At 46.5% G+C, this 18,151-nt stretch overlaps 2 protein-coding genes across 3 annotated transcripts in view; one reads left to right on the top strand and one right to left on the bottom strand.

Annotated features, from left to right (window-relative positions):
• Nucleotides 1–996: 996 nt before the first annotated feature.
• On the bottom strand, nucleotides 997–5,868 carry pcna (proliferating cell nuclear antigen). Its single transcript, XM_068023324.1, has 6 exons — nucleotides 5,512–5,868; nucleotides 4,015–4,112; nucleotides 3,113–3,180; nucleotides 2,795–2,989; nucleotides 2,065–2,188; nucleotides 997–1,328 (listed from the first exon to the last, which is right to left on the bottom strand). Exons 1-6 carry the CDS (start codon nucleotides 5,730–5,732, stop codon nucleotides 1,249–1,251), a joined length of 786 nt encoding a protein of 261 aa, XP_067879425.1. The 5' UTR covers nucleotides 5,733–5,868; the 3' UTR covers nucleotides 997–1,248.
• Nucleotides 5,869–7,177: 1,309 nt separating this feature from the next.
• Nucleotides 7,178–18,151, top strand: part of cds2 (CDP-diacylglycerol synthase (phosphatidate cytidylyltransferase) 2) — a 34,210-nt gene continuing 23,236 nt past the window's right edge. Inside the window, exons 1-2 of one of the 2 annotated variants that reach the window (XM_068023111.1) lie at nucleotides 7,178–7,393; nucleotides 17,584–17,705. In XM_068023111.1, the coding sequence (XP_067879212.1) occupies nucleotides 7,334–7,393; nucleotides 17,584–17,705 (182 nt within the window). In that variant the 5' untranslated portion in view covers nucleotides 7,178–7,333. Of the gene's footprint in view, nucleotides 7,394–17,300; nucleotides 17,413–17,583; nucleotides 17,706–18,151 lie in introns of those variants that run through there. The other variant, XM_068023112.1, reaches the window with a different exon arrangement.

Here is an 18,151-nt window from a genome sequence, read left to right as displayed (position 1 = left end):
CCAGCAACTTCTGCAGTCCACATTGACAGTCGAGTGTGGAAATCCAGAAGTAATTGATTGCAGGCTGGGCGAAACACAGCATTCGACAGCTAAGTGGCGAATCACTGGCAGTTATTTCCAGATTTCCACACTCGACTGTCAATGTGGACGGCGGAAGTTGCGACCAGTTTTCGTGAAATCATGATGTCCTGGATTTTGTGTGGGACATTATATTAAGACACAGCAGTTTGAGGGTGAAAGCAATCTTCAGAGAATGGGTACAAAACTGCCAATACATTCATGCACAATGTGCAACTTTAGATCCAATTCCACTTAACAGCTGGGATTGCCAGAGATCTGTGAAAAGTACAATCAGGGTTTTAAAACATTAAAAATAGACCGGAGATTGAATTATTTGCCAAAGTAATCCTAACCAGCAATTTTCAACCGAGCTCATGGCTAGTCACTTGTTCAAATTCAGTTCCAGGATGTGGTGACAAACTCACATTTATCGTCCATTCCCAATTGCCCTCAAGAAGCTGGTGGTGAAGCCCCCTTCAATCTAACTGGACTGGCTGCCTTGGACACATCAGAGAGAAATGATCAACCATAATGCTCGGAGTCTGGTGTCACAGGGGTCAGAGCGGGGAAGGACACCATATTTCCTTCTCGAAAGGGCATGAGTGAACCAGTCTGGCAGTTTCAGAGTCACCATTACGGAGACGAGCTTCATATTCCAGCATTTATCATTGGCTGAAATGAAATTCTCCAGCTGCCCACTTGGAACTCAAGCCTCTGGATGACTAATCCAGTTACAAAGCCACTATGCAACCATACCCCAGTTTCTTGTCACCATCATCTGACAGGGCAAGAGCTTCTCAGCATTGCCTTCAATTCACCCGAATTCATCCAGAGCAGAAGCTACAAACACTCAGTTCCCCTCCTCCACCAAGACTGGTGAGTTCCCAACTTCCCTTCTGTCCCCTTCTCTTTCATTGGAGAGACAGGCCACCAGAATCACTGAGACATTTTATTTTCTGCTGTTTCACTGAACCCTCCGTCTTACAAAAGGCAATTTAAAGTTGGAAAACATATTTACATAAAATATCTACAAAAGCTTCAGAAAGGACAACAACGTGAGCACGTTTAAGGGGAAAGTTATAACCGAGGCAAGGCCAGGGAAGATCTTTCACAGAGGCTTCAAAGCTATCTCTGCGCCTCAACCACATCAATGTGATGGTCACTGCCTTCACCATCCAAGCTCCAATCTTAAGAGGTCTCCTCATCTTCAATCTTGGGTGCTAAGTAATACTTGATGTGTCCCATGTCAGCAATCTTGTACTCCACCACTAGAAAGGAAAAAAAATAAAATCAAACATCATGTACTCTTATCTCAGGAGTACACATATCAAAGAGAAAAAACAGAGACTTGCACCTTGCATGACCTCCGCAAGTTGCAAAGCACTTCACAACCAATTCATGACTTTTCAAGATGTCAGAACCATGGCAGCCATTTCGTACACAGCAAGCTCCCAAAAAAACAGACATGTGATCATGACCAGATCATGTAATTTAATTGAGGGGGTGAATGTTAGCCAGGAGACCTGGGAGAACTCCCTTGCTCTTCTCCAAAAATAGGGCCAGTGCACAGAGGGGGGCCTCAGTTTAACGTCTCATCCAAAAGATGGCACCTCTGACAGCACAGCACTCCCTCAGTACTGCACTGGCTGTGTCAGGTTGGACTCCTGCACTCAGGCCTCCTGAGTGGAACTTGAACTCACAAGGTTCCCGTGCCTCAGCTGATGCTACGACACAATGCAATGGTACTGGCCAACTCTGACAGCTCAGCCCCAGCAATCATTCCCCACGTCTGAGTCTCGAACACAGGCCAACAGTTTCATGAAGAACACAGCCAATCTGAATTCAGTCAGGAACCAACAGCAGCTTGCTGAGATAAGCTGGAAATAAAACTAGCATGAAGCCACTGCAGGAGCGAGGTGGCCTGATAAACGGGGAGACTCGAACAAGTACAGTTGCTGCGAAGTGTGCACAGCGTGGTGGAATTGGAGTCCCTGGGACACATACCTAGAGGAATGTCGGCAGACATACTCAGCGTGACCGTCGGGGAGAGAGGGGTTGCTTTCGTGAAGAAGTTCAGGTACCGCAGGGCAAAGGTCAGCTGCACAGGCTCATTCATCTCGATGGTCACCTGAGAAAACAAAAAGATTTTGACTTGAACTGCAAAAAACCTCAAAACCCGTTCTCGATGCGACAAGCTTCAGCCACACACTCCCAGAGGAGACAGCTGCTTCACACCCCCTCCTTCAGTTCAGTGTGGCTGCAAGCAAGCCAGTCCGTCCAACAAGAACAGAGACCAGGAACAGAATCTTCAGCACCACCCTTTTGTACAGCAGACAAACAGGAGTGAGCCCTTTGGCAGCCTGCACTCAAAGCCAGAGCCTACCCAAAATTTAAAAAAAGCACCCGCTCTCTCTGAAGTCACAAGGATTTCTAGTGTAGTAACTGATGTTGTGGGTGCTCTCTGCAAGTGCCAGAAACAGGCACGAGAATGAGCTTGGATTCAGCAATGTGACCCAGAGCTGTGATAATTCTCAGCACTGACACAGGTACTGACTGAAGTGAAAATTCCACAAGATAAATCTCTCTACCTCTATGCACAAGCAAACTGGGATATTGCAGGGCAGCTGTTAAATATGCATATCTATCCTGACATCTGATTCGACTCAAATCCATGAAGCAAACCAGTTCATTCTCATGTTAGCCCAAGACCTGACATGCAATCAAAGGCACTCACTGCTTCTTCCTCTTTGTCGACGTTGCTCGTCTGTGACAGTTTGACGTTGCCTGTTCCCAATTCCCCGCTGGCAGAGAACTTCACCCCATCCTTGGCACAGGAGATCACGACAGCATCACCAATCTGGCTCAAGTCTCGGCAGATCCGGGCAAATTCTCCAGAGGGCATCTTGACCACACAGCTGTACTCTTGCTCCTGAATGGCACCAGGTCAGAGCGGGTCAGTCCGATTGTATTAAGACACGATAAAAAAAAGACAGATGCAGCAGCTTTCATATTTAAATCAGGAGCATGGTTGAAAATGCTCAAACACACTTACTGGAATTCCAAGCTGCTCCACATCCAAATCCATCAGTTTCATCTCATAATCGGAGACTTTCTCCTGATCTGCAATCAAGAGACATAGTCAGACAAACTTTCCTGGCCAGACAGAACTACTTCATTTCACTGTTATTCCAGTGATCTGATCTGGTAAAGCTCTATCCATCAACGGAATACTGTGGGCAGCAAACTTTCAGAAGCTTAGCAAGGCCAGAACAATCACAGGGATATGCAGAGACACGGGGAACTGGGAGGCTGTTCCCCTGCCAGCACAGGAGCTTCAGGAGAAATGCAAGAGGTGCTGAAAACGCTGAAGAGTTTTGAGAGAGTCAGTAGGGAGAAACCGTTTGCCCTGGCTGGAGGCTTGGTCACCAGCGGACAGATTTAATCTAATCTGCCAAACAAACAATCAGTAGGGAGATCAGCGAGCACTTTGTTTGAAAAGAACGAGTTGTTGTGGCCTGGAAGGCACTGCCTGAAAGGATGGAGGGAATAAATCCAATTGCGACTTTCAAAACGATACTGGATAACCACCCTGAAAGAAAAACTTGGTGCTGTGGGAGTGGGACTGATTGGATAGCTTTCAAAGAGCTGATACAGACACGATGGGCCAAACGGCCTCCTTCTGTGCCACAAGATTCCATTCGACAATTATGCAAGGGATCAGAGGGCCCCTTCAAATCGGGTTTTCGAGCCAATATGACCTCTTTTCCATAAACACCGAGCGGTTCTGGCCTCTCCAAGTGTGCCACGTGACACAGCTCTCGCATTTAACCCTCAGAGCTAAACGGAACCCAACTGACCTTCGTACCAGCTGTGGAACAACTACGCCTGGCACACATCTACTGGAAGGGGCAAACTGGAGAGAAGGAACAGAGAAGAGACGTCTCTGATACTCACTTTGCGACTCGAAGACCAGTGCCAGCGTGTCTGCATTGTCCTCTGCTCGCAGTGTGATGATATCCTCATTGCCAGCACATTTCAGAATTTTCGACATGCTGTCGGGGGGGGGGTGGGGAAAGCAGAATCCAGGTCAATCTTACCAGTTAACTGGAAACCGAGCAAATCCTTTCTCGCGGAAAATGAACCAATGCATCTGTTTAAAAAGATGACCTTCCACACAATGCGGTTATGCAGGTTTGATATGCATTCTGTACCACTCCTTTCTCACTGGAAGACCTCTTGACCTGTAACATCAACTGGAATTCAGTTTTTCCCCTCTCCACATCTGCTGCCAGACCCTCTCAGGATTTCCAGCCAATTTGGTTTTGACTTTTGGCACTGGATTTGGGCAGAAGCAGGGGTCATCAACCTTGACAAGAGGTCTGATAGAAAACTGACATTCTCTGCTAAGGTAGAAACACGTACAATCGTCAGAGCGAGGAGCTTTGGGGCAGGGCGTTGGAGGGTGTTTACACCTGGGGGTGAACAGCTGATATGGGGGGGGGGTGGGGGGGGGGGAAGGATTGCACCTATGGACAAGGGGTTTGATGGGGTACCCAACAGGGCCAGAAGCTGGGCAGGGAGGGGGTGGGGGGTTAAGCCTGGGGAGGCGAGGAGCTTGAGGGAGGACTTACACCTGGAGGGAGAGGGTTACGCCCGGGGGCGAGGAGCTGAGGTTGGGTGGGGGGGGGGGGGGGGGAGATTATGCCCAGGGGCGAGAAGCTGGGGAGGGGGGTTGGTTTACTTTGATAGTCTGTGGAATAATACCCAAATGAGACTTAGCAACACCATTATGAAGTGCAGGAATTAAATCTGAAAAGCAGAAAGAAATTTTAAAAAAAGGACAGCTTAACTCCCTCGTCCCACAGACTGGAGTTCAATAAGATTTAAGGGATCTAAGTGACCAGGCGGGTCCCTGCAGCACCACCACTGAAACTTTTTTTTTTGAATCAATGAAGTTCCCGCCAACGCAGCTTTGTCCTTTCGCGCGCAAATGACGTCAGGGGCGGCCCAGTGGCGCCTTTTTGTAACAAAAAAAAAAGGGCAGAGGGAAATGGAGCAAAAAACAGCGAAGGGGAGCTTCAGAAAGCGGCCCGGTAAGCCCTTCTCCCCGTTAAAAGAAAAAAAAATCAAAGAGATCAAGCCTCTCCAATGCAAACACAGGATCAAACTCCAAGCAACTGCACTTTCAACTCAAAGACCTTGCAGTTATTTCAGCCGCGTAACCATTAAAAAAAATGACTCATCATCCTTCTGTCGCATTAGTGCAAGTTCAAAAACATAACCCGCAACGCAATTGAATATTTGCAGAATTTACTGCAAGGTGCAAATATCAAAATATGTTTTTGCTCCGATTTACCATCTTTGTTCTAACATTAGGTCTACTTTTCCCTTTTGTTAGCATATTTCAGACAGATTTGCAAATAAAAAAAAAGCACACACACACATACATACCTGCTGAGGTTTACCCCCATGGCCAGGTTTCTGTCGCACCGGTAGGTATCGAAACCATCGCTGCGGAGGGTGAGTTGCACCAGGGACACATGCGAACTGTCCATGGACTGCAGGCTGATACCGGTCGAGCTGATGTCCCAACAAGCCTCGGTGATCAGGTCCTTGAGCGCCTCCAGCACCTTCTTCAGGATGCTACCCTGCACCAAGCGAGCCTCAAACATCTTTGCCCAGAGGATCAGACGCTTGCAAAAAAAAAAAAACCACTGAAAAAATAATGGGAGATCAGCAACAGAGAACGCCACAAAAAAACCACCTCGCCAGCACTCAGTCCCAGCAAGAAATGAGAAGGCCTGCACAGCTCTCACTTCCTGATATAACCTCATGCAAATGAGCCTTGCCGTATATGGCAAGGGCGCCAAATTCTGCTTCCAAAGTGTTTTAAATGCAACTCAAAACCCTTTCGCAAACTTTGCTAGAAAACTCTTGGACACTGTTGCAATCTATACGAACACTGAAATTTCTAGGAAATTGACAGATGCAAATGACTCTGTCATTAGAGAATCAGTTCCAGATTCTTGCAATAAAAACAAGAAATGCTGGAGCCACTCAGCAGGTCTGTGGAAAGAGAAGCAGAGTTAACGTTTAGGGTCAGTGACCCTTCTTCAGAACTGACAAATATTAAAAATGTCACAGATTATAAGCAAGTGAGGTGGGGGTGGGACAAGAGATAACAAAGGAGGTCTAGATTGGACCAGGCCAGATTCTTGCATTCTTTTTTCTCATTTTATCTCTGACTGCACAAGAAACCCATTCAACGCATGACAATTTTTACAAATTCTCCTGTAAAAATTTCTCCAAAAAAAAAAGAAAGTCGACGTTGTTCATGTATTGCAATGAATGCTTTTGCAATTGTTATTGTTGGAAAGAATTTAGCTCCATTTTATAAAGATAACATTTCCTGTTCGATGCATCATTGCCCAGAGCTGTGTGAACTGATACTTCTCTGAACCAACCAGAAGTCAGGCTTGTTGCACTGGGAGGATGCAGCAATTTCATATTTTGGGCAACATTGTCCCAACCAGATGAATTGTGACATTTATGTGAAATATTCTTGCAAAAGGAGACAGGAGAGAGAAATGAGAGCAGGAAAAATACCAAGACAAGGCTTCAAACCACTGGGCTCGTGTTTCTCAGAAAGCTGACTGCATTCTCTTCTGTTTTTGAAGTCTGGAGGACCAGGAACCAGCGCTCTGCACCGCCCCCAAGCGCTGGGAGGACCAGGAACCAGGGTTTCAGTGCTGGAACGGCCAGGAACCATCGCCCCCTAGCGCTGGGAGGAACAGGAACCAGGGTTTCAGTGCTGGGAGGACCAGGAACCATCGCCACCTTGCGCCGGGAGGACCAGGAACCAGGGTTTCAGTGCTGGAACGGCCAGGAACCATCGCCCCCTAGCGCTGGGAGGAACAGGAACCAGGGTTTCATTGCTGGGAGGACCAGGAACCAGCGCCCCCTAGCGCTGGGAGGACCAGGAACCAGGGTTTCAGTGCTGGGAGGACCAGGAACCAGCGCCCCCCTAGCGCTGGGAGGACCAGGAACCAGCGCCCCCTAGCGCTGGGAGGACCGCCAGGAACCAGCGCTCTGCACCGCCCCCATGCGCTGGGAGGGTCCCGGTCCGGAGCTCTCGCGAGGGTTGTTGCTCGGTTCGAGGCGCTGCGGCGGTTGCTGAGCGGCGGCGAGTTTTCGAGCCTCTCGAGTCCCCGCTCTCCAGTGGATTGTCAGCGGCAGTGAAGCGCGGAGGACGCCGAGCGGCGGGAGAGCCACAATGACGGATCTGAGGCGCCGGGGCCGCGATGATGAATCGCAGGATACGACGGACGAGCGGGTGAGAGGCGCCGGTCGGCAAATTTCATTCACCCTGCCCCTTTAAATTAAAGGGATGGGTTCAGCGGGGCGGGGTAGGGGCCCCATCTCCTCCTGCCCCCATCCCCGAGACATTCCCGATCCCCATCCCAAACACATTCCCGATCCCAGTCCACATCCCGAACACATTCCTGATCCCCATCCCGAACACATTCCCAATCCCACTCCTCATCCCAAACACATTCACACATTCCCGATCCCCATCCCAAACACATTCCCGATCCCAGTCCACATCCCGAACACATTCCTGATCCCCATCCCGAACACATTCCCAATCCCACTCCTCATCCCAAACACATTCACACATTCCCGATCCCCATCCCAAACACATTCCCGATCCCAGTCCACATCCCGAACACATTCCCGATCCCCATCCCGAACACATTCCCGATCCCAATCCCCTTCCCGAACACATTCCCTATCCCCATCCCAAACACATTCCCGATCCCCATCCCAAACACATTCCCGATCCCAGTCCACATCCCGAACACATTCCCGACCCCCATCCCGAACACATTCCCGATCCCCATCCCAAACACATTCCCGATCCCAATTCCCCTTCCCAAACACATTCCCAATCCCACTCCTCATCCCAAACACATTCACACATCCCCAATCCTCATCCCAAACACATTCCTGATCCCAATCCTCTTCCCAAACACATTCCCGATCCCAGACAAATCTCCATCCTCAATCCCAGAGATATTTCTCACCCCCCCCCCCCCCCACTCATACACATCTACCAACACAAACTCCCGATTCCAGGCACCTTCCCAAAACTTTCTCCCAAACCCCAGACACATTCCCACCCGCCCAACACTTCCCTCTCCCCCAGCCCAAGCCACCCCTCATCCAGTGTAGATACACCCAAGTCAACACTCAGATCTGCACAAATTAGGCCTGTTTTCGCTGGAATGTAGAAGGTTAAGGGGTGATCTGACGGAAGTCTTCAAGATATTAACAGGAAAAGACAGGCTAGACAAAGATAAACTATTTCCACTGGTTGGAGATTCTAAAACTAGGGGGCATAGTCTAAAAATTAGGAGCAGACCGTTCAGGAGAGATGTTTGGAAGCACTTCTTCACGCAAAGGGTGGTCGAGGTTTGGAACTCTCTCCCACAAACAGCAGTTGAAGCTAGAACAGTTGTTAATTTTAAATCTGAGATAGATAGATTTTTGTTAAGCAAAGATATTAAGGGATATGGGTCAAAGGCAGGTGTACGGAGATAGGCCGCGGATCAGCCATGATCTCATTGAATGGCGGGACAGGCTCGAGGGGCTAAATGGCCTACTCCTGTTCCTATGTTCGTACCCACAGGATCCGGAATGTCATTGTAGGCCTGGGGCATTAGATGGCATGTGAGACTAATCCAGGGTGTGTCTGGGACCAGTGAGGTTTCAGTCGCTGGGACTCGAGGGAGATATGCAGGCTTTGGAGGTGCTAGTAGTAAAATGCGGGTGAACTGTCGTGCCAGAGGATCTAGTTCAGGGGCAAAGGCCAGATGAGCTTGGCCCTTTCAACCCTGAAGGTGGCAAATCCGAGCAGAACTTGTGTCTCCAATTCCACACTCCCATTCACCCCCAATAACCTTTGATTCCCTTATCTAACAAGAATCTATCTACCTCCGCCTTAACAATATTCGATGACCCCGTCTCCACCACCTTCTGAGGCAGACAGTTCCAAAGTCGCACACCCTCAGAGAAAAAAATTTATCTTCGTCTCCATGTTAAAAGGGCGACCTCTGGCTTTAAAACAGTGCCCCTAGTTCTGGACTCACCCACAAGAGGAAACATCCTTTCCACATCCACCGTTCAGGATTCTGTATACTTCAATCAAGTCTCCTCTCACTCACTCTTCTAAGCTCCAGTGAAAACAAGCCCAATGTGTCCAACCTTTCCTCCTAAGACAACCCACTCATTCCAGGTATCAATCTAGTAAACCTCCTCTGAACTCCAACGCATTTACATCCTTCCTTAAATAAGGAGACCAAAACTGCACACAGTGTTCGAGATGTGGTCTCACCAATGCCCTGTATAACTGAAGCAATACATCCTTCCTTTTATTTTCAATTCCTCTCGTAATAAAGGATAGCATTCCATCAGCCTTCTTTATTACTTGCTGTACCTGCATCCTAACTTTGTGACTCATGCACTAGAACACCTCGATCCCTCTGCACCTTGGAATTCTGCAGTCGTTCTCTGTTTAAGAAATACTCTGCTTTTTTATTCTTCTTGCCAAAGTGAACAACTTCACATTTTCCTGCATTATACTCCATCTGCCAGATTTTTGCCCACTCACTCACTCACTCACTCAACCTATCTTTATCGGTCTGCAACCTCCATATGTCCTCTTCACAAGATACTTTCCTACCTATCTTTGTGTCATCTGCAAATTTAGCTACCATGCCATTGCTCATCTCATCTTAGCCATTGATATAAAAAGTTGAAGCCCCAGCACAGACCCCTGCCAATCAGAAAAGGACCTATTTATTCAGACTCTGTTTTCTGCCAGCCAGCCAATCTTCTATCCATGTTAATATGTTACCCTTTACACTATGAGCTCCTACTTTGCGCAATAACCTTTTATGTGGCACCTTGTCAAATGCCTTCTGGAAATCCAACGGGTTCCCCTTTATCCACAGCGCATGTTACTCCTTCAGAAAACTCCAATAAATTGGTTAAACATGATAACAATTGACTTTTGTTCAACATGAACTGAAAAAGAACTGAAATAATTCTGCTTTTAAGAACTTTAGATGTTCATTTTTAATGAGAATTCCTTCAGTATTTTCCATTTTCTGAACCTTTTATTTGTTTGTTAAAAATCCCAAAGTGGAAATGGAGAATCTGAATCCAACGAAAGGAGTTTGCAATGTTTGTTAAAAGTGTGAATTGACTGCTCTCTGTTCTGGAGAGATGCCTGTGGCGATGGGATGAGTTGTGGGATGGTTTACATATGAGAGAGTGAAGAGGCAAGCAGTGTCTTCTCTTCACACTGCTGTTAACTAGCTTGCAGTAGCTGGAGCTGATTTGTTCAGTCTGACAGCTGAAGAACAGGAAACTGCTGTGTAACCTGCATAATGAGGCAAGACGCTGAAGGCGAAAAGACTTCAGTTATGAGGACGGTTTGCGAGGCCTAGGCTTGCATTCCATCAAGTATCGAAGATTAAGGGCAGATCGAACTAAGATGTTGAAGACGATTACATGGTTTGATAGAGAGAAACTATTTTCTCTGATGGCAGAGTCCAGAACAAGGAGGCACAATCTTAAAATTCAAACCAGTCCATTCAGGGGTGATGTCAGGAAGCACTTCTTCACACACAAGGGATTGATAGATTATCTTTTTCGGTCAGGCTATGGAGTGATATGGAGCAAAGTAAGGTAGGAGAATCTATCTGATCTAACTGGTGGAAAAGGCTGCAGTGGCTGAGTGACTTGTCCCTGTCGCTATGCTTTTATTGATTCGATAGTCCCACTTCATTTTCAGCACTGCCTTGAAGGGGACGGGAGTGTTTCTTTCCTTGTTACTACCTGTGTGCAGTCGGGTACCTGCCGCATATCAGAATGCTTCAGAAAAGCGCCCCTCTGTTTCACTGTAAATCGTTAGGATGGATAACTCTCTGCTTTGTGCCAAGTCCAGGGTGGCTAATGGGACAATTGACTTAATTGGAACAGCTAAGGGGATAGAGCTAAGGGGAAAGGGATGGATATGATTGCTCTACAGAGAGCCAGCGTGTACTAGATGGGCCAAATGGCCTCCTCCTGTGCTGTTAGGACTGACTCCATTCCTCGCAAAGCTGATTGTGCAATCATTCCAGTTTTCTGCATTTAATGGCAGTTTCTGCAGGGTTCGAATATTTGTCCACCTGGGATAGACTAAGGTTCAGGATCGTTTGGATGAGTTATGTTTTGAGGTACAGTTTTCCCACTGTACCTCTATCAGGTAAGATTTTTGAAAGGATAGTTTAGAATAATTTTTAATTCCCGTCTAGGTCAGACAGAGGAGAATCAAGGTGGGTTTTGTGTTTGAAATCCCCTCCCTCAGTTCAGTGTTCAATTCAATTGTAATCCCTGCCCACATGTGACAAGACCCGGACAACATTCAAACTTGGGCTGATGTGTGCCGCGTATGTTACTTGTCACCTAAGAGCCAGGCAGTGACCATCTCAAACAAGAAAGAATCTAACCGTTGCCCCTTGACATTCAATGGCATTGCCATCACTGAATCTCCCACTATCAACATCCTGACCAAAAGCTGAACTGCAGTAGCCATATAAATACTGAGGTTACAAGAACAGGTCAGAGGCTGGGAATTCTGTGGTGAGGAACTCGCCTCCTGACTCCCCAAAGCCTGTTCACCATCTACAGTGCACAAGTCAGGAGTGTGATGGAATACTCTCCACTTGCCTGGATGGGTGTTGAGGGCTACTCTAACACTCGGTCCGAGCCTCACTATCAAGTCAGGCCAATCAGCATCTTGAGCATTCTCCCCCACCCTACCTCAGTAGAAGCTGTTTAAAATTCTTATCCCAGTCTAGACAATGCATCCTCCTCTCCTTCAAACTTGCACCTCAAGGACTTGACATTCATAAGCTCGCTCGAATTTGGCTCACAAGTGGTCAGTGTCATTGGGAACTTCCCCTGATTTATTGAATGGATTGAGGAAAGAAAGGATCACAGTGCTGCTTCCAGGATCATCCACAGCGGTGGAAGAGAAAGAGATCTGTGAATGTCTCTGTCTCTGAGCTATGACAGACCATGAGCAGCAAAAGGAAGAATTTCAACACCTTATCCTGTCTCTCCGAACCATCCTAGAGTCTTTTGAAAAGGATCACTGCAACCCTTGGGCTGAAGGCTGAGGCAGTCAAACAGCTGGTGGGCAAGCAAGGCCGCGAAAGGTGGCCGCTGCCTGTGAAATGGTGATCCAACAAGAAAATTTAAAATCAGCAAGATGGGGAAAGCCCAAAACAAATTCAATGCAGTCTAAACATCATGGCAGGTTTGCAGATTTCCAGTGACTCTGTAACTTGTCCACTAAGATGACAGAGCTCTGCTGGCTGCTTCTATTTCTCTCTCAAAGATACATGTTAGAATAAAGATAATAGGAGCAGAAGTAGACCATGCATCCCTCACGCCTGCTGCACCATTCAATACAATCATGACTGATCTTATCCCTCAACTGCACTTTACTGCCTGCTCCTCATATCCCTACGTTCTCAGAGATCAAAAATCTGTCAGCCTTAAATGTACTCAATGATGGAGCATCCACAAGCCAGAGACTCGCAGCTAATTCTCCGAGTGCAGTAATGTCCTAATCTCACTCCTAAATGATCGGCCCTTTGTCCTGAGACCGCGTTCCAGATTCCCCGGTTAGGGGAAACAACCTCTCAGTGTCGACCCGATCAAGCCCTTTCAGAATCTTGCACATTTCAACAAAATCACTGCTCATCCTTCGAAACTCCAGAGAGTGTAGACCCATTTTGCACAGCATCTCATCATAGGACAACCCTCTCATCCCTGGAACCAAGTGAGTCAACCTTCGCTGCACTGCCTTCAATACAAGTATAACCTTCCTGAGATAGGGAGACCAAAACTGCATGCGCTGCTCCAGTGTGGTCTCACCAAAGCCCTGCACAATCTTATTCGTGTACGCCAATGACCTTGCACTAAAGGCCAACCTGCCATTTGCCTTCCGAATTTCTTCTTGTGCCTGCCTGCTAACTTTGTGTTCATTGTGCGAGTACACCAAAATCTCTCTGAACATCAACATTTACAAGTTGCATGCCTTTTTAAAAAATATTCTGCTTTTTTATTCTGACAACCAAAGTGAATAACCCTCACATTTTCCCACCTTATACTCCATCTGCCACCTTGTTGTCCACTCACTTAACCTGTCTTCGTTTCTTTGCAGCCTCTTTGTGTTCTCTTCACAGCTAACATTCCCACCTAACTTTGTATTGTCAGCAAACTTAGATACATCACTCTCCGTCTCTTTGTCTAAATCATTAATATAGATTGTAAAAAGCTGAGGCCCCAGCAATGATCCTTAAGCACTCCACTAGTCACAGCCTGCCAACTTGAAAATGCCATATTCCTCCTGACTCTCTGCTTCTTGTCCATTAACCAATCCTTTATCCATGCTAATATATCACTCCCATCTCCTTATCCTGCCTATTAACCTTTTGTGTGGCACCTTATTGAATGCCATTTGGAAATCTAATTATACTCCATCTGCTGGTTCCCCTTCATCTACCCTACCAGTTGCATCCTCAAAAAACTCGAATCAATTTGTCATCTTGATTTCCCTTTAGTAAAATCATGTTGACTTTGTCTGATCATACAATGCTTTTCTGCGTGCATTGTTAAGACTACCTTAATAATAGATTCTTACATTTTGCTGATGACCGATGACAGGCTGACTGGCCTGTCTCTCTCTCCCTCTGTCCATTTGTGAGTAACGTTGTTACATTTGCTAACTTCCAGTCTGATTATGCTTTCGGTCAAATTTTCAAAACTATTTTGCAACTCCCTTACATGGAAATTCTGAGTTCAAATTTCCTCCTGCACGCTCATTTCACCGTGTCACATGTCAAAGAAAGTGGCTCATGCTAATATTGTACAGTGATTTACTGGAAAACAAATTGTACTCCGATTTGCATTAGTAAGGTCAGCCAATGAAGCAATTTATCTTGCACAGGATGAAAGAAAGACGTGCATTTCTGTAGCACCTTTCACGACCATAGGATGCCCCAAAGCGCTTTACAGTTAATAAACTACTCTTACAAGTGTTGCCACTGTTGTAGGAAGCACAGCAGGCAATTTGCACACATCAAGCTCCCACACGTAGAAATGCGATACACCGACCAGATAATCGGTCATTAGGCTGTTGATTGAGGGATAAATATTGGGACACAGGGCATAACTCCCATGCTCCTTTTCCAAGTTGTGTCATGGGATCTTTTACATCCAGCTACTGGAGCAAACATGGCCTTGGTTTAACATCTCATCCAAAGAAGGCACCTCTGATGGTGCAGCACTTCCTTTCACACTGGAATATCTGCCTAGATTTTTGTGCTCAGATCTCTGAGGTGGGATTTGAACCCGCAACCTTGTGAATTGGAAACAAGAGTGCGAGCAGCTGAGTCACGGGTGACACAGGCTGAAGCAGGGTTCTTTTTCTTTAATGCTGGCTGATTGAGTGGGATCCAGGGTGCTGTGTTCAAACACCACCTGGAACAGAGTTTGTCCCAATTGCAGTTGGTCTGTTGACAGTATTTGCTGCTATTTATGAAATGAGGGCAACTTTGGGTTCGGCTGTTCCACCCTCCATTGCATAATAGCTTGCCATGATTTCCTCTGCTCCAACTCGACGAACTTGTTGTCCAGGGTGCACGGCTAGAAACCTTCATTAGACAGAAAACTGCAGGGGAGAGAGGCGATCCACTCTGTGTTAGCAAAAAACTGGAATCTATTCCACTGGCCTCTGTCTCCATACTGCACATTGGAGGTTCAAGTTAATTGGACATTCCTCTAACAATCAACAGACACTGAACAGAAATGAAGGGCTCAGTTCATTAGCAAATTAAAACATGATGTGTTTGTGTGGCATTAATCTGTCTGCTGTTTGAACTTGAAGCATGAATTTGTTCACTCAGTTTCACTCCTCTTAAAATCACCAAAGGGTGGCATTCTAAATACTTTCAGTGCCCTTATCACTGACTCATTTTGGACCCAATATTGTTGCTGAATTTGAGCTCGTGATAAGTGTTTGAACTGTGTCGCTGTCAGCAGTACTGTGTGAAGCAGGGTGTCACCCAGACCTGATCATGTGCCACCTCACTTATGGGGTTAAAATAAAACACCACAAAGAAGTTGCTAGGATCTGAAGCTGGACTGAGGAGGAGCAAGTTTGGTTTTAATTTGTGGGATTGTCAAGTTCCGTCAGTGCAGCATGCAGACCATAAATGCAGAGTGGAAACAACTTGCACTTATATTGCAGCTTTCAATGTGGTAAAATCTCCTAAGGTGCTTCACAGGAACATTATCAAACAAAATTTGGTACTGAAGAGATATTTGGGAGTGACATAAGGTTGGCCAAAGATGTAGGCTTTAAGGAGCAACTTAAAAGGAGGAGAGAGGAACAAGGGTTTCAGGAGAGAATTCCAAAGCTGAGCAGCTGAAACACTGAACTCTTCACTCTCCAAAGTGTTTCTTGTTTTTAAACAGAGCTTCTTATCCAGTCTCATGCTGTCCCCTGAATTCCTGTTAAATTTATTTCGGAGTCCTTAATCTGCAATTTAGTCGACACTGTATCTGATAACCGGTATTTGACATAGTTGCACGGCACTGAGAGGTCAAAGACATTAAGATAACAGCAAAGATTTTTGTGCCTTGTAAGCAACTTGTTTGCAGTAAAAAGGAGATGGACGCTCAGCAAGGCATTGCACCTGAGGGACTCGGAAGGTCAGGGCTGCTGAGTTGGCCCAGACTGAATATTCTCCTTGCTGGAAAGGCGTTGGCTTGTGAACTTTTGATGAGGACAGGAAGAGCCTTGGCCATGATACTGCCCACCATCATCAGCTTGTTGACATTCACTGTGTACACATACACACACACACACACACAAAGACCTCTTGGGTTAGGTAATGGCAAGAGAGTGCATTCCTGATACTCTATTGTTGCCGACAGGGAGAAGGCAAAATGTAAGCGTCTGATTGGCACAACGTCACCAGTTAAGTCAGTTCTAAGCCTAAAACAAGTCAAGTATTCCATCTTGGCATGGGTCCAATCAGTGCAGAAGGAAAGAGCACAGGCAGATGTCGAGTGGCAGATTGAGCAAGATGACATCGGCAGGAAAAGTAACCTTTCGACTTGAAATGGGAAGAGACAAACATAGAAGCCGAGTGGTGGTAGCAAACAGTGTGGAGCTGCTCAGAAGCTCACCTGTTTCTTAACTTTCCATCTCAGTCGAAACTATCTTCTGACTCCCACACACAGTTCAACCACAATCAACTATTTCCCCTCATGTTCGCAGGCATTGATAGCTGAGGTTATTTCAAATTCAAATGATTGAAGAGAAAAAGCATTTATTTTACCACTGGTTGGAAAATGTTTCAGACTTTCGACCTGTCTCAACACCCCAAACAAGTATAGGTAGGTGGTAGGGAAATATAGAGACAGGTGGGGATGTGATAGGAATATGGGATTAGTGTAGATTAGTGTAAAATGGGTGGTTGTTGGTCGGCACAGACTCGGTGGGCCGAAGGGCCTGTTTCAGTGCTGTATCTCTAAACTAAACTAAACTGGAAAGGATGAATTGCAGCTGTCCCCAACTGCTGATCGAAGTCATTCTGTTGTCTCGGCTCCCTTTGGATGTCTGCACATGACTCTGCAAGGTTAGCACAGAGCATTGTTTTCCCTATTGGCCAGTCCCCTGGTGATGAGGATTCATTTCCCATATACATCCTGCCACTCTTGGTGCAGGAAACATTTAACCTTGGAGCACATTGCAATAAAGTTACTTCAGATTTGATCGGCGTGGGTTTTTGTGACCAGTTTCTATTATGTCTCTGAATTCCCACTCTCACTTGGTGCTTTCAAAACTTCCATTCACCCACTGGAATCTGGTTTCAAAGCAGCTTTGGGTGTAGTCTTAAAGGTGCGTGGTACACAGAGATACAGTTGAAAAAGATGGACCGGGGTAGCAAGTAGGAGGGCCACCCCGATCAGGAGCAATAAAGGCTTCCTGTCTCTCTTAGCCACACACAGTAAAACTCCCAGCACAGCAAGGCGTTACTAAAAACATACTGTGCAGTGCATCAAACTAGTCACACTCTTACTCACTCTGGTCTCTAGTGTTAGTCATGGGAAGTACTGTGTCTTCAAATTCTGGTGAACTACCTCTGGGTTGTGAACTTACACATAACGACAAAACACAGAAGATGGTGGAAATGCACAGCAGTGTGATCAGCATTTGAAAGTGTAAGATAGGATTCCCATGTCAAATGCAACCCTTCAGCAGAAACGTTAAGTTCTCTCTTTCAGATGCTGACTGACTTGCTGTGCTCTTGCAGCATTTTGCTATAAATTCAGATTTTCAATGAATCCACCACGTTTTTATTTTCTTGTTTGTTTGTGTGTGTGTGTGTATAGGAAACAACGTCGACGACATCTGGAAGCGAGATGAAACTGGACTCGGTCAGTGCGGACACTGTTTCTTCTGTTGATAACACCCCAGAGATGCTGAACAAAGCTCTGTCAGGCCTGTCTTCAAGGTGTAGTATTACTGGCAATGATAACAGTTTAAAAAGTTGTGAAGTGTATGGGCATCGGGCGCTGTCAGTCCCTTTTGTATAGAACTTGGAATGACCTGGCAACTGTACGGGGATCATATTAAGCTAACTCTCCTGTTAGCAAACTGATGGGATCAGATGCAAAGCTTGTTTTATACTCATGCCCAGTTTTACTGGCCATTAAACTGAAGCAGCACCTGATCCCATGGCATTCCCATCTGGTGAGCTGTGAATCACCCCCCCAACCCCCCCGCACCTCCCCACTGAGCACCCTACACCCCATTTCACCGTTGTCTCAAATTGAGCTAGCTGGAGTGAACAAATACTCTCAACTGTTTTCATCAATCAGTACAGCACAGTGGAGGCCTTTGGGCCTGTGCTAGCCCTTTGAAAGAGCTACCAATTAGACCCACTCGCCTGCTGTTTCC

The sequence above is a fragment of the Heterodontus francisci genome, chromosome 47, assembly GCF_036365525.1.
Source record: "Heterodontus francisci isolate sHetFra1 chromosome 47, sHetFra1.hap1, whole genome shotgun sequence".
In the NCBI taxonomy this organism is placed as follows: domain Eukaryota; kingdom Metazoa; phylum Chordata; class Chondrichthyes; order Heterodontiformes; family Heterodontidae; genus Heterodontus; species Heterodontus francisci.
This window is presented reverse-complemented; position numbering and strand designations above follow the sequence as displayed.

Excerpts from the sequence above, each read along its gene's own strand:
- pcna (XM_068023324.1), bottom strand. The coding sequence starts at position 5,732 with ATGTTTGAGGCTCGCTTGGTGCAGGGTAGCATCCTGAAGAAGGTGCTG. Across the intron at positions 4,113-5,511 it reads ATGGGGGTAAACCTCAGCAG|CATGTCGAAAATTCTGAAAT; the intron begins GTATGTATGTGT and ends CCCCCCCGACAG. Across the intron at positions 3,181-4,014 it reads ACTGGTCTTCGAGTCGCAAA|ATCAGGAGAAAGTCTCCGAT; the intron begins GTGAGTATCAGA and ends TCTTGATTGCAG.